This window comes from Ziziphus jujuba, chromosome 5 (assembly GCF_031755915.1).
Source record: "Ziziphus jujuba cultivar Dongzao chromosome 5, ASM3175591v1".
In the NCBI taxonomy this organism is placed as follows: Eukaryota; Viridiplantae; Streptophyta; class Magnoliopsida; order Rosales; family Rhamnaceae; genus Ziziphus; species Ziziphus jujuba.
In genome coordinates, this window is record NC_083383.1 from 30,065,829 (window position 1) to 30,087,706 (window position 21,878).

Here is a 21,878-nt window from a genome sequence, read left to right on the forward strand (position 1 = left end):
TTCTTCTGTTAAGCAATCTTTTGCTCTTTGCATTTTGGGAAATGACTGCATTTCACGCAACTTAAATGAAAAATCTTAAAATTTATTGCAAATTGCTTTTGTCAACTCTTTTTCCTTCTCGTAACCAAAACTAATTATCTTATTTTGGGAAGTCTTCTATAATGAATATTTAGAAATTAGAATTGCCAATTTTAAATTTCAAACACTAATTATTATATAGGTGTTGCTACAAAAAGAATTAATTACATTTTAGTATACTCTAATTTTAAAATTAAACTAATTTTAAAATTTTACAATTTAAGTCCTTAATTTTAAAATTCATCATATTGAGACCTCTTTTTTTGATTTGATGCACACTGAGCTTTCTATAAATTTAATAGTTATGGTTTTAACCTCTAATTGCAATTAGGGAGTATGGGCCGCAACCTTTATAAACGGAATTGTGATGTTTTAAACTTTGTTAAGTGAAACATCAAGAACATACTCCTTTTTTGATTGATAATGAAGAATTTGTTAATAGCTGGATTAATGTGAAATAAAAAATAGAAGGTCTAATGTGGGTGAGTTTTATAAACAATGGCCGAAATTGCACTATAAAATATAAAGTGCAATTACCTTAAAAAAAAAAAAAATGTTCATCTCCATAGTGATAATCACTGGTGATATGGCAGCTAACGTGATAGTGTAATCTCTTGTAAATGGGTTCCTTTTCTTATATAAGGTTTGTTTCAAAAATTCAGAAGAGATTTAAATAAAAGTTAAACAAATTTAAATAAAAGTTAAACAATTATGTAAACCATTTTATTGGTGGTGATCACTCTATGGTGATGAAAAGCAATGCACAAAGTAACCATCGTCGTCACTATTGGAAGATCAAAGATGCATATGTATGGTTTGCTTAATTTCCTTTTGCCTTTTCGGTAAAATGCTTATCATTAAAAAAATTTCCTTCGCTTTAGAATTTAATTGTCAATGCCTTGATTATAATTTAAGATATCTTTTTTATTTTTGGGCAAAAAATATCGTCTTTTATTTCATATATATAGTTATCCGCTTTTATTCCATCTTGATGTATACTCACTGGCGGTGACTGGAGAATAAGTTTGTTGTGGATAAATTCTAAATATTATATAATTTGAGTAGAAGATAGAAATTATTTTTTAGTATAGACTTCATAACTTCAAGAAGCTTCAATAAATGTCGTATAATAATCCACTCAAAAAAAAATAAAAAAAATTTGTGTCATATAATAAGTTGAAATATTCACTAATTTAAGATTATTTTTAATGGTGATCAGCGAAAAATTATATGACTAAAAGAATTTCAAAATATATATATAATATTTCCTTATAATCTTATATACATTTATTAATACAGGTCCACTATATACTCTTATATATACCTATCTACAGTAGTGGAGTTACATAACATATTATGATGGACATCGTTCATTTATATCCAATAATAAATCGGATATAATCATGTAACTAAGCGAAACTAACCATAATATGCAAATGCAACTCTACATATAATAATTCTTAAAAAATAAATAACTTCCCCTTCATAATTATCCATATGCACATAAAAATTTCCATTAAATTCTTTATTTCTACTTGTAATAGTTGTTCTGATTGATCTCAGTTTCTCAACAATAAAAGTTCATCAGAACAGCGAAAACTTCTAATTTTTTCGATCGAAGTCTATCTCCCAATAAGAATCCTTAACCACAATTTAATCTTAAAAAAAGAAAAAAAAAAAAAGATTTTAAAGCAAAAAATGTATATGGTTCTTCATGGATGGCGTTGAAAGCACAGTGGTGGCCCTCACTATAGAAATGGCTCTAAAATTTGGGTAAAGAGGTATTGGGTGTCTTTGTTAGGCCATTGGCTTTTAGGCATATTGACAAATTCCTCCATGAACGTAGAAAAGGAGAGAACAAAGTACCGACTCTCTCCCAACCCATACGTGGGACATTACTTGAGAAAAAGGGCCCTATCTCTTAGGTGTCTCTCACTTTAATTCGATTGAATAGTGCTATCAAATGAGTTAAGGAGAGCTAGAAAAACTCAACACTCAATTCTTACTAATAGCTGTCCTTTTTCCACTTTTTTTTTTTTTTTCCTTCCACACAAAGTTTAGCCACCCTGTATAATATTTACATAGTTTTCAAGGTCAATAACACTAGAATTATCAAAATGTTTTATCAAATGATCTACTAAATAATACGGTAACATTTAATTGATTTATTTATTAATTCATTTATAAATTTACTTTTCTAAATTTTAATTATAAAAATATTCTAAGCAATAACATATATAAATAAATTTGATCAACATTTTAATATATAGAATATTACTGTTTCAAAATTAAATATATAATTAGTGTCTAATGACATGTAATTTTTTATAACATAATTAATAAATTATATCTAAGTGAACATAATCCATTATAACATGACTATAAATTTATATATGGATCAATATCTTCAATCACATTTTCATATTCCAATTCATATTCTACCACTATATAATGTTACCTAACCTAAAAAAAACTTTTATAATTTGGAAAGAAAACAGGAAAATTGAATAGTGATCCTAATCCATGATATTTTATGTAGTAAAATAAAAAAGATCCAAAGTGATTTTTTTTTTTTTTAATTGCAAATTAGATAAGTGACAGTAATTGTGGTTGGGGAATCACTTGTCCCCACCATCCCATACTAGCTTATCTCATCCATGGGCCATACAATCTCCTAATAGATATCCCACTTGTTTCCATTTCAAAATCAATGGACATCTTTGAGAGACCCACACTAACGAGAGATCGTTTTCTTTATGTCTTCTCTTCTGTTTGTATGTTTTTTTCATTTCTAAAATTCCCTTCATTGTCTTCTTGACCCTTCTTCCATGTAGATTCTTCACCACGACAAAAAAATTCATCAAATTAAACCCATTATCCTTACCATAGGAAAATGAAAACTATATATACAACCATATAGACCAAAAGCATTTGAAATTAATTGGAAATAACTTTATGAATTTTCAAAAGTGTTCTTTCTTTCTCTTTCCTTTTTTTTTTTTTCTTTTTCCCTTCCTTTAAACATTTTTGAATGGAACTAACTAATAAAGATTTCTTGAGGGGGAGATTTTTACAATAAAGCCAAATTTGTATTGCTTTTTATTAGGTATGTAGTGAGGGATGGATGGTTCATGCACTTGGGTAGGAAAAAAGGGTCTTTCTTTTAGATGAGGCTATGGACCTTTGTTATTGTCCCTTCAAGAAAATCACTTGGTCACTCACATGATATGAACAACTTTAATTATCAAATTTATATTATAAGATGATTTTGAGGCCTCACCATACTTAAGTTGCATCTCCAAAAAGGTTGCAGTGTCCCCCTCTTTTTCTTTTTTCTTTTTTTTCTTTTTTTTTTTCTTTCTCTCTCAAATTTTTATTTGTTCTATTTTTGTGGGTTTGGGTGCTGCTTTGTCGTTTTCATTTTGAAGATTGTTGTGCAATACAACTCAAGAGATGAACAATCATTTTATAAAAGCCTTGAGGAACTACAAGATATTTCTGTCAAGAACTTGATTTTCCATACAAAGATTATCATCCAATTACATTTGGAATACTAGACAGATTTACAATTTACAATAACAAAAACCATTTCATACTTTCTTTCCTTCTTTTTTTTTTTTTTTTTTTTAATTTTTTATGCAAAGTACGAGTATCAACAATGCTAAATGAAACATGAAACTGAATAAAGGAACCAACATATGGATGTTTGCTGGTTTAAGCGACGAATGTCTCTAAGATCACGTCTTGTATTCGAATTCGATCGACCAAAAGTAACAGATAATATTCATGGATCATGTGTTATCCTCCTTTACAGTTTGATGCTTCCACTTGGAAAACTGAACTTTATACTGTGAAATAATTAAAGAACATCCCCTTAAAGATTATATGAACATGAATTTTATTAAAAGCCTAAATCTACATAAAGTTTCTCCACAGTGTCCTGTTTTACTTTTTGGTTACACATGTCACTCATTGCATATAAACTTGTGTCATGTGATGTTATTCTAAACCCACCATAGAAAAGTCTGAAAATAAAAAATAAAAGACTTGAAAAAATTAACCAATAGAAAGAAAGGTCAATAGTGGAATATTTGCAAATTATTCAAAACAAGACAAGACTCTCATGACCCCAATCATAGAAACTATAGTTATGTCCCTTCATAACCAAAAATACATAATATGCCTGGCACTTCATTTTATCCATCTCTATTTTTAAAAACCAAATAAACTGACTTGTCCCTCTAGTTCCATAGCTCTCAATCTACACTTCAATACAACCAAAGGCATGTTCTTCTTCATGATAAGAACAGTGAGGAGGATTTCAATGGAATCCACTATATTTCTTCAGTTGCTTTCATCAAACTGAGGATATTATCTTTTTAAAGACTGGTTCTTTTTTTGGGTCAAATAACATGAGATAAAACAGTATCATCATCTTTTTATGTTTTATCAACCTCATCATGCCAATCAATGCAATCACAATTCTCTTTTTGTTTCTCAACATTTCTCTGTTTCCAAACATCTCTGCTCTGAACCAAGAGGGTATCTCCCTACTTTCATGGCTCTCAACTTTCAATTCCTCTTCTTCTTCTGCACTCTTCTCTTCATGGAATCCATTCCACAAAAATCCATGCAAATGGGATTACATCAAATGTTCAAATGATGGTTTTGTTTCAGAAATCATAATCACTTCAATCAACCTTCCCACCAGCTTCCCTGCACAGTTTCTCTCCTTCAACCATCTCACCACCCTTGTTCTTTCTAATGGGAATCTCACCGGAGAAATTCCTTCATCCATCGGAAACCTGTCGTCTCTTATCACGCTGGACCTCAGTTTCAATGCGCTGACAGGGAACATACCAAATGAGATAGGAAGGTTGTCAAAGTTGCAGTTTTTGGCATTGAATTCAAATTCCTTGGGAGGTGAAATTCCAGCAGGGATAGGGAACTGCTCAAAGCTTCAGCAACTTGAGTTGTTTGACAACCAGCTATTTGGTAAGATTCCTGAAGAAATAGGACAGTTATGGGCACTGGAAACCTTCAGAGCAGGAGGGAACCTTGGGATTCATGGTGAAATCCCAATGCAGATATCAAACTGCAAAGAACTCAACTTTCTTGGGCTGGCAGATACCGGAATTTCGGGGCAAATCCCCAGTAGTTTAGGTGAACTCAAGAATCTGAAAACTCTTTCTGTCTATACTGCTAATCTCACAGGTGTTATCCCACCGGAAATCAGTAATTGTTCAAACTTGGAGGACCTGTTTCTTTATGAGAACCAGCTTTCTGGTGAAATTCCTGTTGAATTTGGTGCCTTGAAGAAGCTCAGAAGAGTCTTGTTATGGCAGAACAATTTGACAGGAACCATTCCAGGAACTCTGGCAAACTGTTCATCTTTGATGGTTATAGATTTTTCGTTGAATCTACTGAGTGGTGAGATTCCTGCTTCTCTGGAAAATTTAGTGTCACTGGAAGAACTTCTTTTGTCTGGTAATCAGATCTCCGGCGACATACCAACATTTCTTGGAAATATTTCTGGTTTGAAGCAGCTTGAATTGGATAACAACAGGTTTTCTGGTGAGATTCCTCGTGCCATCGGAAAACTGAAGGAGCTTACTCTGTTCTTTGCCTGGCAGAATCAGCTACATGGAAGCATACCCTTTGAGCTTGCAAACTGTGAGAAACTTCAAGCTGTGGATCTTTCACACAATTTCTTATCTGGGTCAGTTCCATATTCTCTTTTCAATCTCAAGAACTTAACACAATTATTATTGATATCAAATAGAATCTCAGGAAAACTTCCACCCAATATAGGAAATTGCACCAGCTTAATACGTTTAAGGCTGGGATCAAACAACTTCAGTGGTCAAATCCCAAGAGAGATTGGCCTCCTACATAGGTTGAGCTTCCTTGAATTATCAGAAAACCGATTCAACGGAGAAATTCCACCCGAAATCGGCAGCTGTTCTCACCTGGAAATGGTTGATTTGCATGGAAATGAGCTCCAAGGCATGATTCCATCAACTTTTCAATTCATTTTTGGGCTTAATGTTTTAGACCTTTCGTCGAACAGATTAGAAGGAACCATTCCTGAGAATTTGGGCAAGCTTTCATCCTTGAACAAACTGATCATCAGTGGCAACTCCATTACTGGTTCAATTCCCAAGTCATTGGGTTTCTGTCAAGATTTGCAGTTGTTGGATATGAGCACCAACAAGCTCACTAGTTCAATCCCAGATGAGATTGGATTCTTGCAAGGCTTGGATATCCTGCTCAACTTGAGTTGGAATTCTCTTACAGGTCCTATTCCTGAAAGCTTCTCAAATCTTTCAAAGCTTGCCAATTTGGACCTCTCTCACAATAAGCTAACAGGGACTCTTAAGGCACTTTCTAGTCTAGACAACCTTGTCTCTCTCAATGTTTCCTATAATGATCTCTCAGGCAGTCTTCCCAATACCAAGTTCTTCAAAGATCTCCCTGCAAGTGCATTTGCTGGTAACCAAAAGCTCTGCGTCAACAGAACTGATTGCCACTTTAATGGCAACCAGAATGGAAGGAAATCCACCAGGAATCTCATTCTTTCTATTCTTCTGAGTTTAAGTGCAACCACATTAATTTTGATTGCTGGAATAACTTCATATATTAGATTTTGTGGAATCTCATTTGGGAGGAAGAATGATGAAGAAAATGATCTGGACTGGGAATTCACCCCATTTCAAAAGCTTAATTTCTCTGTCCATGATATTGTCACAAGGCTGTCAGATACGAACATCGTGGGAAAAGGTTGTTCGGGCATGGTTTATCGTGTCGAGACTCCGACGAAGCAGGTTGTTGCAGTGAAGAAGCTGTGGCCAGCAAGTAACGCAGAAGTCCCTGAAAGAGACTTGTTTTCCGCTGAAGTACGTACCTTGGGATCGATAAGGCATAAGAACATAGTGAGGCTATTGGGATCCTGTAACAATAGGAAAACGAAGTTGCTTCTGTTTGATTATATTAGTAATGGAAGTTTGGCTGGCTTGCTCCATGAGAAGAAGCTCTTCCTGGATTGGGATGTGAGATACAAGATAATACTTGGAGCAGCTCATGGTTTAGCTTATCTTCATCATGATTGCATGCCTCCAATCGTTCACCGGGACATTAAAGCTAACAACATCCTGGTAGGACCACAGTTTGAAGCTTATCTTGCAGATTTTGGCCTTGCCAAGCTTGTTAGTTCTTCTGAAGGTTCGAGAGCTTCTAGAACAGTTGCAGGTTCTTATGGTTACATTGCTCCTGGTAAGTGTTTTTCAATGATCATTTACATGTTTTTTTGTTTCAGGATAGTTCATTCCACAATATGCATAAATTTAACATCATATGATATATGATCCATTCCATGTTAAAATTTAGTTTCAACTTCACTCTAGATGTTTTCCAAGTTTTGCATGGCCTTTCGATAATCTTCCCTGTCTGCTTTCGGTTTCAGGGTACTAAATTTCAAATTTTCAGTTTGTTTCTGTATGGACTCTTCCAATTTCCAAATATCGAGCATGCTTCTTGCTTTGATCTTTTGGAATGATCATTCAGGTATATCTGGATCCTAACACAACTTTTGATGAATTGCAGAATATGGCTACACTTTGAGGATCACAGAGAAAAGTGATGTATATAGTTATGGAGTTGTGCTCTTGGAGGTCTTAACCGGGAGGGAACCAATAGATAACAGACTTCCAGATGGTGCCCACATTGTCACATGGGTTAACAATGAACTCCGGCAGAAGAAGAAAGGATTCACAACTATTCTTGATCAGCAGCTGATATTGAGATCCGGAACTCAGATCCAAGAGATGCTTCAAGTGCTTGGGGTGGCTCTCCTCTGTGTTAATCCTTCCCCGGAAGAACGACCTACCATGAATGATGTGACAGTAATGCTCAAGGAAATACGGCATGAAAATGAGGATTATGAAAAAACAAATATGCTTGGTAAAGGAGCAGTAACAAATCCAAAAGCAGCAATTCACTGTTCTAGTTTCTCTAGATCATCTGAACCTCTAATTAAATCACCTTCTTCCCAACAATAAACTCATAGGACCGGTATTCAACTTCATTGATATTTTTGTTAACGTATAAATTATGTAGATTGGCATCATTTAGTAGCAACAGAGACATCATTTCTCTGTCTTTCAGTATATCCAACTATTGCTTCATTCAAATTGGGAAGGTCCTCAGTGTAACTATGTGTGCAGATCCTGGACACATTCATCTTGTAATTACAGCTGAAATGAATTGTTGATAAATTAAGAAGATGAAAATTACAGCATGAAAAATTATGCATTCAGCTGGAAAATTACAAAGTCAGAGCTTTAAAAAACTACCATAAATATGCCTCGGAAATAAAAGATCAAAATGGAGTTTATAATAATGAGTCTACAAAATCATTGCAAAGTGTCCCAGAAATGCAAATATAACTTGTTTCCACCAACAAAACTATGTCCCATAAAGCAGAAAAATGGTTTAGTGCCACATTACCAAGGACTTAAACAACATGATTGCAGTTGTCAAAATGGGGACCAACAAAAACATACTGTTGCTTTCAAGCCCCATCAAAGTTGTCCTTGGAGGGCCGACCCTACGAGAAAAGCGATGGTAGTGACAATCCTGTTTGTCATTAGCTGAATACAACATGAAAATATAAAAAAGATACAATTGGACCGCTATCACTCTCAAGTTTTTCCCAACAATTATTTTGGCAGAGATAAAGAGAACTCATGCTCCATGATCTTGAAAGGATACGTTGCTTTTAGACATGTGATATTGAACCCTCTCAGGCCCACTGATATACATATTGTACCTTATCAAACTTCTATGGCTAAGAATGCAAGCAACCATCAACTAAAAGTAATCATTCTAATAAATCTTCTCATAAAAGCAATATGACTTTATAAGAATTGAAATTATAATCTACTTGAATCTATAAAGGGCCAGCAATTTTCCCATAATCACTGGAGACCTTATAACTCACATATTCTAGCTAAATTCAAGAGAGCAAACCATCACTTTTGCAATGTGGTTATAATACTATTCAAAGAGAAGACAGATAGCGACCATTAGTCTCTATACATCTTCATTAATAGCAAAACAATTCCAATGATAGTGTATATATTAAATATTCATTCATTTAATGATTAAACTCTTATAACTTAAAAGGTAGATGAGCAGAAACATCTTCTCCAAGGCTCAAAGTTTATTTAGATATAGTAAATTAATGACATCAGAAAGAAGTCATCAATAAAATGGAAAGTAATATAATAAAATATCTTAAAATATAAACAAATAAAGCCAATGTAACAGCAGAGAATTTTGCCATCAGCTGCAATGATGGGTACAGAAAATGAAATGCTAAATAACAAAAAAGTGAAAATATCATATGGACGGAAAAATATTATACAGGAGATTGGAAGGTGCCAATGATAAAGTAAAGAAAATGGAATCAATCTTCTACAAATATAAATCAAAGGAAAATTAATCCATATATAATCCTCTTGTAAACTTTGAAACCAAAGTATAGAAATCATTTTTGCCTCAGCGGTAACACATAAATTAAGGCCAATCAGGAAACTAACTGACAAATAAAAGCAACCAACCTAAACAACAAAGTACACATATATTTGATACGAAGTTGAAGACCCCAGTGGCCATTAGGCAAAGAATATCAGACTAGACAATGATTGTACAACTCAATATTTCTTTTGAAGGTACTTAGTACCTTCCGTCTACTCTGTATTTCTTAAATTAATAAATGTCCAGACTCATGCATCTACCAAAAAATGTACCAAAACTAAACAAAATGTAAAGAATTTTCAGCATTCAAAAGGCAAAACATGTCTCTATACATATAGTCATTTCATAATTTACAGAACTCCACATAAAATTTTGAAAACTTAAAAAGGATAGTGTAAAGAACACACAATAATGACTTCCCTTGTATGTCTACATCTGTGTCTATATGAACTTCCACGTTCTGATGAATCAATATTTGCAAAATGGCATAGTTTTCAGGCACAAAATCATAACTATTATTTTGACATTGCTGTGAGGGTAGCATGTGAAAAATAATGAAAAGGCAAATTCCACGGTTGTTTTTTTTTGGTTATATATTTATATAATCTAAAGACATAAATAACCCTTTAGTAAAAGTTCCATCCCAAGAATATAACAACCCAAACTAGGGGCCAAGGAAGGAGCTTTTCATTACCTGCTAACAAAAATGACCTAAAGGAGGATCTACACGTGAATGCTGCAATAGAAGTGGGCCCAAAATTTCAAAGAAAATCAGCACAATAATTGGACCAGTACCAAACACATTAAATAACGTATACAAATAATCAAAACTTATTATCCATATATACATGCAAAGAATAATGTTAAATATATTACCATTGGTGCTACTTTATTGATTATCAATTTATCACATTATTAGAACCTTGGAAACAGGAAAAGCTAAAACTTCAAGCGTAAAATTTACTTTATTAACTCATTCAGGTAAGAATCAGATAACTATATCGCAATACAATTTACTTTATTACATAAATAAATACTATATTACAAAATCAGTGAACCAAAAGAATCAGATTTTACATCATTTTCCTTGTCTTTTGTGCTTTCACAAATCCAATTTAATCAGTAAGAGTAGTGGAGAGATTAAGGTAAACAGTACATCAAGAAAAATATATTTTACATTCCAATATAAAATGGCTAATGGCCAGTACAAGACCAACATGTAACATCTTGAAGAAAAACTGCACTCACGGTTCTTGACCTCAAGAAAGTTGCAACAAAGGCTTACATATTACAATTTTCTCTCAGGGTGCCACTTTATGCTGCATCCAACGCTTTTTCACAAATGGATAGAAAAGATTTTTAAGAATGTATTGAGGAAGAATTGAAAGAAAATTGAAAATGAAATATAAACTTATGGAAAAGAAGTCAGAAAGTATAAAAAAAAAGAAGATACCTCGGTTTCTGAACCATTGATACCGGTTGGCCACTAAGAACAGAATCTATAGCAAGGCTTAAGTCCCTAGACGAAGGAACAATTTGATATAAAAACTAACTAAATGAAGATAGCCAAAATTTGAAGCAGTAAAAAACAGAGGCCAACCTTCCAGTTATGCGCACATTATTACTTGGTCTTGAATCGTCAAATTGTCCATGGTACACCAGCTCAAATGGCCTCCGACCATCCTACTCAAGAGTGGATAGACTTATCACCATGTTAGAAATGTAAAAAGGGTGTTTTCTTAGTTAAGAAAGAAAATGTATATTTCATTTGGACCCAACTAGGGTTTACCCTAATCAAGATTTACTTCCTTGGGACCCGATAATTTCATATAGCACCCCCATAGAAGGTGTGGAAGATATTAATCCAAGGGATATAAATAAAACAATAGGGGATAAAGATAATGACTTTTTGAAACCAAAGGGGAAGTTGATAATATTTTTTAAATCAACAGGGTCAAATTGTATTAACTCTCGAGGGAAGTGAATGAAACTAATTAAAAGAGAGAGAGAGAGAGAGAGAGGAGAAGTGGCTTGATGCAAAAGTTAAATCACATTGATGAAAGAAATAAATGAGAACAAAGAAAATAGATAACCCTTAAGAAAGATCTAAAATGTGTTATACTGCATGAATAATTTAAGTAAAATGATTTTTCTTTCAGTCACCTTTTTAAACAGGAAAAACTCAGGCGTACAATGTGCTCCAAAATCTTTTGCAACATCCTGTGACTGCAATTAAACAAATTTAACTATAAGGTTCAGCCTTATAAACATCAAGAAATACAAACTTCAATTGATTCCACTTTTGACTATGCTACTGCAAGGGCAAGAGGAACAACTATTGTCCTAGCCATTTCAATTCCAGAAAAGCCATCAACAACGAAAATATAATTACAAAAGGGACAAAGAGAGAGTTGCATCAGTGGGTGTTGCTGGCAAAAAAGCCAAAATTTCCAAAATTAAAAGTGTGTTCATAAAAGCTCAAGTTTGTAGGATATGAACTGAAAATAGTTTACATATTTAAACATTCCATTATATGTGAATCTTAAGTCTAGATTGTACACTCTTTTGGGCCAAATATTGGATTCTGTCACATGTATATGAGGGTCTTACTCTTACCTCACATGCCATATCAGGAAATGACAAAACAAAAAATTTAGTTTTATATATATATATATATCCAATGAACATGATACTTATTAAGCAAGGTATAACTAACTATAAGTAAGCAGCAACATAGGTGGGATTGGCTTGGGAAAAATAAAAAAATTAAAAAAAATAAACAGGGGATGCATGAACATGTACAGTGTTTTTATGAGACAAAATATAAGATTACTCACAATCTGAATAATTTCTCAAAGCCATGGTGAAACAGAGATGAAGAGATCAAAAAGCATGGAAAAGAAAAACAGCATGCTGAGACTGGCAGTAAAGTACCTCATCATAAAGATATGGGAATGGATAGTTAAAAAGTTTAGCATCTTCTGCCATGAATTGTGGTCCATCCTGTCAGGAATTCCATGTTGGAAAATCAAACAATAGCTTCAACACAGCTCTAAACCCAAATTATGGAGTTGTTAGAACCTGTGGGTGTGTCAACACAGAATTTGAAGATATCGCAACAACTGCAAGTCCTTTCTGCAACAAAATACAGTCAGATTTGATTAAGTTACTTATGTATGGTCACCTCTTATGGTACAACAGGAGAGGCAAGTTTTTCAAAAGATAAAGAAATATGATACCTTCATATAGAAAGTAGTAAGCTTCACGATATCTTTCTTCAGGTGCTTAACAAATGGGCAATGGTTGCAAATAAACATAACCTGCGATATTACATGGTTAGAAATTAGAATGCAACTAACCATTGCTATCATCTAGAGAGATAATCGGAGGGTACATACAACAATATCCATAAAATGAGTGGGAAACAGTTCCTATGTCTAAAGGTGACCATAGTGGCAAAACAATCATAAATAAGTGTCAACAGGTTGACCTAATCATATATCTAGCTATGGAATGCATATCATAGTAGATTCTTCAATTTGTTTCTTTTTCACTTTTAAATACTATAAATGACCTGTTTTATGAGTACATAAATGCTAAAACAAAGTTAATTAAAATGTCAGCCCAAACTTTTGAGAGTATTAACCAGTAATGACGTGTCTCAACTACCATGTACGAGATCCAGCCAAAAGGTACATAATGAAGACAAAAGAAATAGTATCCTCAATAAATGAATCATCTAGAATGATGAATCACCAAGGCCATATTTTGTTAGGTTGTACTTGTTAAGTCATGTATATTACATGGAAGCCCACAATGATTAGAGGAGGTGTGGGGTAGAGGCACTTATACGAGCTCAATTAGTTAAATAGCATTCTATTGCGTTATAAAAATAATATTTCACTTACAAGAATAGCATAATTTACCAACATTTTTGGAAAATGGAGTTTCTAGTTCTAGCTTTAAGTGTTCACTGTAGTTTCTTTTCCTCCAAATTTGATAAATATATTGCAGTGCAGGGGGGCAAGATAACCTTGCTAAACCAAAATGAGCAATTTGCTACCACATCAGTTCTAGATAGCATCAACTTCAGCTCAGTCCTCCATTTCATGGCTTAAACATTTGGGAAGGTACTTAATAAGGTTATTCATACTCATCCCAGATCAGTGGAATGTTTGAGCCAATGGGGTTGGCAAGCCACCTTCTATTATGAAACCTACAAATTAAAAATAATACAATCCAAGATTCCGATAACTTCTGGTTCAGCCTACTATTTTCTCAACTTTATCCAATCTAAAATTACAAATGAAATAAACATGATCTATTTGTTCAGCAACTGTTTCCTTTAATTCTTTTACTGCAAGCCAGCATTATACCTTCGATCAATATTAACATGAATAAATACAGGACCAGAAATATTTCACTCAGTTGCTCTGATCAGCATCAAATTGATTAAAATTACCTACATATGTGGTTTAAATTGAACTAGTGTTGTTTAAATTGTTGAGACAACTTGTGTGGTTTACTCATCGTTACAGATTTCTCAACTCATCATGATTATATCAATTTAATTAATGAACATTTGGATTCTCACCTCAAAGTGTAAAATTGACTCCAGAAATTATAGCTATAAAAATGTTAGCTCAAGCACAAGCGACCTCAGAATCAGATTGTAGGTTTTAGACTCCAAATCACAGGAAAAAAGGACCAAAATCATTTTATGATCTTTCGTTTGATTCAAATATGATAACTAAGACTTGAAAGCACATTGCCATTTAAACATCAGACATTTTAAGTGGAGGGCACTTAAAAAACTAGGACTGTTTTGGGATAATTTTGTATATATAGATATTTTTTCCGTTGATTTCATTCATACAACAAAAGTAATAGTCAATATCCAATATCCAAAGCAGAAATATGACCACATATAAAGAATAAATAATAACCATCAAGAAAATAAGAAACTATAACTCATCAGTTAAAAGATATAGAGTAAAAAATGGTATCAATAAACAACCCAAACATGTAGTACCAACAACCAAAAATACAAATCAACAACAAAAAAAGCTACAGAAGAAAAAAAGGCATACTTACCAATAAAGCAGGATATGATTCAAAATCTTCTAATTTCCAAACTTTACCGGTAAGAGGCTCCGGAAGCTAAAGCAATCCAACCAAAATCCCAAAATTAACAAAACAAAGATTCAGTTTCAAATCCTCTATCATTTTTAAAAAATAAATAAATAAACAAAATGAAATAAAACTCATAAATATACAAATGAATGAATAGAAGACCTGGAATTCAGGAGCTCTGAAGCCCAAGGAGACTCCTTTGGACTCGGTTCTAGCAGCTCGAACTACAAGCTTCCTTGCAGGCAGAGTGCTCTGAAGCTTCATAGGATTAAAACCCAATTTGGAGAAGGACCATTTGGGTATGAAATGATAACCCATTCTTGCTATCGTCCTTGGAGGCCGCACCAAAAGTGCATGCACTGAGTAAACACCAGCAGAAGAAGTGGCAGCCATGGCCGCCATTTCACAAGGTGAGAGCTTTTTCCCAAGTCCAAATAAAATAAAATAAAATAAAACAAAATCTTGATTACGTATTATGAATATAATATTGAGGGCAATTCTGATACTTGTATTTCTAGAACATTTTGGTCTCCATGGACAATAGCAAGAAGAAGAAGTCCAACTATGGGTTCAAGTCCACTCGAAAACCAACTTCGACAAGGCCTTTAAACAAAGCCCAAGTACTCGTCTATCATAAAACCAAAGTTCCATGGACTTTCTTAATACACCACTGAATTTGTTAAAGTTTAATTTGTTATAATTTCTAAAAAAAATTATATTAAAAAACCAGAAAGAATACTATACCTCCTTCCCTATTCTCCTGCCTAAATGGTTAGCAGATGAAATACCGTCCGCATATATAGACCAAAGAAAAAGTCAATATTTTTTTTTAAAAAACATAAAAATTATCGGTTTTATTTATATATATACGAGAGAAAAACCAATAATTTTTAAAAAAATTTTTTTAAACAGCATCGGTTTTTTCTTGATCTGTATATGGACAGTTTTGATGTAGAAAAACTATATATATATATATATATAGTTTTTTTACTTTTCTTTTTTTTATGTTTTAAAACTTCCAATTGTAATTTAGTATTTTTTTTTTTTTTTGTTTTTGGGGCCAAAATCCAATTATAATTTTATTGAAATAGAGTTAATGTGAATATAATCTTTAAAAATAAATAAATAAATAAAGCAAGAAAGCGATGATATTAATGAAATATGTTTATGAACTGGCAAGATAAGAACTGGCAAAATAAGCCAATGTAAATATCCATATAGCATGTCATGAATATTAATAATATATTTACTCAAAGTATAGCAGTTTAACCAATGTTTTTTCATAAATAAATAATAGAATATTTGTACGAATTAATTATTTTCTTATGCTGATGAAAGCAATTTGGTCTCCCCCACACCAACGAATACAACAGGCCTAGATTCCGTTCACACTTTCAAACCCGTCGTCATCGCATACGTGTCCGTACCATTAGATTAAATTAATTATGATCTAAAAAATTGAATTATTTATAAAAATTAAGCTTTTGGAAACCTCTTAAACTTGTATATATCCTCCTCCTAAATGGTAGTAAGTTTTTGTGATAGTTTTAATCACAAAAAACTATTTATGAGAAGCATTTTATTTCATTTTAGAAGTTAACTTTACTCCTTAATTTGAGTAACACTTTTTTTTTTCTTAAAATTAAAATTATTTTCAAAAAATATAAACGAAATTAAGTAATCGAATCTACCTAAAGCAAAAAAAAATTGACTGATAATGTGTGAAGTATTTTTAAAATAATAATATAATTGATTTAATACTCATAGCATTAGTCATTTTGCTGAACACAAGAATCTGTTTTGTAGAAGATATATATATATATTCGACCAAACAATTAAAAAGCAAATTAATTATTCTAATTGACTTATTGTAAGTTGAAAATAATTATGCCCATTTTTGCATCTCTCTTTTTTATGGTATCTAAGCAGTTCAATAACTATGTTGTATTTAGAAGTTATCTTTAGGTTTTATATTCAATCAAATATAAATGAATGTACTCTCATATATTTCGCTCAAACTCAGCTCTAATGTTTCCAAAAAAAACTAGGCCACGATGCCCCACTTAGCAAAATTATATGTATATATATATATATAACTTTTATACAGGAAAAATACATTGTTAATTAAATTTTAAGAAATATATCAATTAATCTTTTTTAATAACTACCATGGATTCTATGTAAATCTAACAATTGTTATTTTACAATTTTGGTTTTATATAATAAAAATTAAAATATATTTAAATGATATGACATTATTTAGATAATGTGGTTTATTATTTTTATTGCAAATTTTTATTATCACGTCTTTTACTGTGTTAAAAACTGCTAAAAAATATAAATTAACTTTTTTTGATCCCAAATTTATAATTATTCTAAGTTAAATTAATTATAACATATCTTACAAGAAAAATTAATTATTGCAAAAAAATACTTTATAAAACATCAGTTATTGACTCAAGAATCAATAACATATAGAAATTAATGCATCAATCATCCATATACATACCGTTATTGTAATGTTAATATTTTTATCGAGGATGGTAACTTAACAGAAAAAAACCACTTCACATCTATGTATTCAGAAGTTGAGGTTAAAATCTTGACAAGCTCCATTATTGTCTAGGATGGTCCAATTCAGCAATGCGGCGTGACACAGGACTACAACCTGATGCCTATGATACTACCAGATCACATTTTTTTTTTCAGCAAAAATAAAAAAATTCCTCCTTTCAGCAAGGAAAAAAAAAAAAAAAAAACAAGATTCCTCCTTTAGAAAAAGAAATGAAATATTTGAAAAAAAATTAAAAAAAAAAAACTAGATCCTGCTTCAGACAGATCATAAAATATAAGATAATTATAGCAGAATGATTAGCATCTTTTCTAATGATTAGCATCTTTTTTGGGTGTATGATTAGCATCTTTTCTAATGATTAGCATCTTTTTTGGGTGTTCTAGAGGCTAATTTATGTACAGACTGCAGTAGAGTACCCGATATATATGCAACGATTGGTTGAAGCATACATATTTTATCAGACTGATCGATATTTCAAAGCCACTTGAAAGGAAAAATAATTAACATTTATTAACAACTTTGTGTCTATCTCTTTTGGATTAAAAAAAAAAAAAATTACAAACAAACCTTGTCCATCTGTTAAGCAAAATAAAATAATAATAATAATAAATAAATAAATAACTTTGTCTATCAAATTTGAATAAAACACGAACTGTCATCTATTCAATACGTAATTGAACAGTTGGTTTGCAAGCCAATGCGTAGCAATCGCTGCACTGTCATATATTATAAATCCCCTGGATAAATGTCATGTGTATCTTAAAATATATATATATATATATATATATAAATAATTATTTTATTTATGTATCTAGAGACACAACCAATTTGCAATTTAAAATGATAACCCCCTCTAGTTATTTCACATCATCATACCATGAAGATGACATGCTTAATCTGTTGTAATTAATATTTACCTTTATAATTATTTTATGTAGGTATGCATGTACAAATTACCTTTACATACAATACAAATGGTGATTTTAATATGCTGAAGGATTCATGAACAAAGATTATGAGAAACAATATTCATAGTTGTTAAATGTATATAATTTATTTGATCTAATAATTGTAGATAGTTATTTTTTATAGTCTCATCATAAATTTTTCACTATAATAAATCCATATAAATGGTGAAAATTTTTTCACTACGTATATATCTTTTAGAGGATATAAGGCATACTCTCCATTATTGTGCATGATAGTCAAACTATGATTAAAAGACATAGTAAATAAGAGAATAAATAAACCATATTTATTAAAATAAAAAACAAAAAGTTTTAATTTGGAACAGGAATATGCATGCCTAATTAAATTCTTTGGATTCATGAATTCAATTTCAAGAGACATTAATTACATATATATTGTTGTTGAATATACGTAAAACTAAGGAAGAGTTTAAAGGGCATTTCAATATTTTTGAGTAATGTTATAGATACTAATTAATTTACCACTTTATTTATCAATGGAAATGTAAACTGTCAAGCATTATGTAAATTTTCAATCTCTTTTATATATATATATATATACACACGAAGAACATATTTTTAACAATAATGCAAAAGAAACATTCATTGAATTTATTTATTAAATGATGTAATAGATAATATATAAATATTTAATTGATTTATTTTTTTAATTTATTTATCCTTTTAAAAATTCAATTATCTACATTTAAATTATATAAATATACCAATCAATAATATATTAAAATGTGTATTTGATAAATATTTTAGTGCATATACCATTATCGTATTTTTGATCCCCCCTCAGTTGGTTGACTTGTTCTTTATCTTATTTGTGTGCTAATTAATTAATTAATTAATTATGTTATGTTATGTATATTTACAGTTTTTTTTTATGAATAGTATATTTACAGTTTTGAGTCTATAACTTATTGTCAAAAAAAAAAAAAAAGCTTGCCAGAGATATATATGTGCTTGCAAAATGTAGTCAAGAGAATTTTCTACTAGCTATATTTTTTTATGTATATATTTTAAATACATAGAAAGTTTCAAATTAAACCTACTCATTCTCAAGGAATCCATAAGATTTTTCCTCTTTAAATTGAATGTGGTAATTTTTAACAATTTGTTATATAATAATCTCTAATTTAATAAAGTTAGAGATTTCTAATTAGAGAATTCTTATATCTGAATCTCAATATATATATATATATATATAGTTAGTAAAATTACAAATTCTAATGTATAAATATATGTATATATATATATATTAATTACCAAAAATATATATATTTATATTATTGGAAAATACTTTCATGTTAATCTGTGTATAACCTGGATTTTTTCAAACAGATCGAAAGTCCAATACTGTACTTTTTCTGTTATGCATTTTTTCTAGAGGTACTGAAAATTACAGTTGTGTTCCGTTATATTGTAAGTATTTTACACTCCAGCCCTATATCATTTTAGTTAAATCTGTATTTCACTGTATTCTAATATACTGAAATTTCTTCTATAAATTAATCATAACTTTTTTTTTAATTTAATTTATTGATTTTTTATTTTTTTTTTTTTTGTCTGGATAAGATTGGTTCAAACATAATTTAGCTGTTAGTTGACAGTTTTTGTATACATATAGATACGATACACATATAAGGGCTTGACAATGATTTTTTTCATTATTATTCCTTTGAACCGATCAGCAAAATAATTAATTAATCATCGAACTAACGGCATGGATAAAGCAACAACGGAATGTTGGATCATCAGTTGACAATTAATACGATCTCATTGGACAAGGATGTGATATATTTATATATATATATATATATGGATAAATACATTATACATGATCTCTCTCTCTCTCTCTCTCTCTCTCTCTCTCTATATATATATATATATAGTAAAGAGCTTATGAAAAATAATTTTAAAAAATAAAAATTTATTCAAAATTCCCACGTAAGAGTATTATTAATAAAATTTGTTCAAAATTTGTTGATAAGAAAATAACTAATATATATATATATATAGATATTTTATTTTTTTAAAACTATCTTCAATTTATAGTTGACAACATACCAACATAATAAATTATAATATCATCTCAATTAATAAATTTAATACTAGAAACTTACTTCCAAATATCTTAAACCCTAAACATTGTCTTGTTTACCATCATAAATTAGAAAATAGTTTAGATCAAATTTGTATATATGTTGAGCTTATTTATTCTTAAATTTTCTTTTCAGTAGAGAGTATTCTTAATCACTTGAGCGTTACTATATATAAATTATAAAAAATTCAAAACTCAAATTATATATGTACATATACATATACATATATATACACACATATTATATATATATATATATATAATATATATAATATGTGATTAAAAAGGATTTGAGAAAAGCAAATTATAAAAACAATGGTCGTTATCCTTCTAACAATGCATTTCGAATAAAAATGGGAAGCAAAAGTCCAAATAAAGCACAACCCATTTAAAAGAAAGAATAATAGCTTGATTACTCTAATGTCCAACACGACGTCAGGCCCATTATTTTACAATAGAAGGAAATAAATAATATAAATGAGTTATGCTATTATCGGGGAAATATATATATATATATATATTGGAATTTTATTGTGCCGAGAGTCTCTATGCGGATCGCATCCAATATCGATGTGTTTTGAATAAAAGCGTTGATTTTGATGTGTACAGTGTACAGCAAAATCGATATTTTTATTAAAAAAACATCAATTTTGGGTGCATCTGCACCTTAAAAACACTTTATATAGGATTTTATGATGATTTTTCAATGATATATAAATGGTCTGGAATCATTTCTTGTGGAAGTAAAACAACTCGTTTACTTATAATAATAATAATAATAATAAAAGAGCTATTATAACATTTTAGTAAGAGGTTTAGTCACTAATTAAATTTAGTTAGTTTATTTTTTTGATATTAAATTTAGTTGGTTTATTAAGTAAATAAATTTATCCAAATGTAAAGTTACTCATTAACTTTTAAATAAATATATGTTTAATGGCTTATATGTACTCAATTTTCAAAGACCAGACAATATTTACCTCAAAATTATTGGGAAAAATATTAAAAACGGAATTAACTCATTGATATGTGGTAGTGGAATGGTTGAACCTCTTATAAACAAAAGATAAAATAACAGAATTAGGAAGACATAAATAAATAAAAATAAAAATAAAAAAATAAGAAGAAGAAGAAGAAGAAGAAGAAGAAGAAGAAGAAGAAAGAACAAAAAAATGAGACGAGGACCTAAAGTGTAGATATATGGGCTTGTTTAGGTTCTGCTGTCTATAAAAAATTAATTTTAAAATAATAAGAATTTTCTTTTGATTTTTAAAAATAAAATAATCTGTACAGATTATTTTATCATTAAAATCAAAACTGTTCCCTAAAATGCTGTTTTTGTTTTTTTTTATTTTTTATGTTGGGAAAAATTGAAACACTATTTTGAGCTTAACAGAATTTTGAGACAGAAGCTATTTTTAATTTTTTTTTAACTTATTTATTATCATTATCAATATATATATATATATATATATAT

The 21,878-nt window shown here is 30.5% G+C and overlaps 2 protein-coding genes across 2 annotated transcripts; one reads left to right on the plus strand and one right to left on the minus strand.

Annotated features, from left to right (window-relative positions):
• Positions 1-4,208: 4,208 nt before the first annotated feature.
• On the plus strand, positions 4,209-8,243 carry LOC107421612 (LRR receptor-like serine/threonine-protein kinase RGI1). Its single transcript, XM_048475867.2, has 2 exons — positions 4,209-7,350; positions 7,681-8,243. The coding sequence occupies exons 1-2, from the start codon at positions 4,539-4,541 to the stop codon at positions 8,133-8,135; spliced, it is 3,267 nt and encodes a 1,088-aa protein (XP_048331824.2). The 5' UTR covers positions 4,209-4,538; the 3' UTR covers positions 8,136-8,243.
• Positions 8,244-10,614: 2,371 nt separating this feature from the next.
• LOC107421634 (uncharacterized) lies at positions 10,615-15,227 on the minus strand. The gene is made up of 9 exons (XM_016030914.4): positions 14,911-15,227; positions 14,710-14,775; positions 12,855-12,935; positions 12,697-12,750; positions 12,550-12,618; positions 11,779-11,841; positions 11,216-11,298; positions 11,069-11,134; positions 10,615-10,946 (listed from the first exon to the last, which is right to left on the minus strand). Exons 1-9 carry the CDS (start codon positions 15,148-15,150, stop codon positions 10,904-10,906), a joined length of 765 nt encoding a protein of 254 aa, XP_015886400.2. The 5' UTR covers positions 15,151-15,227; the 3' UTR covers positions 10,615-10,903.
• Positions 15,228-21,878: the final 6,651 nt, after the last annotated feature.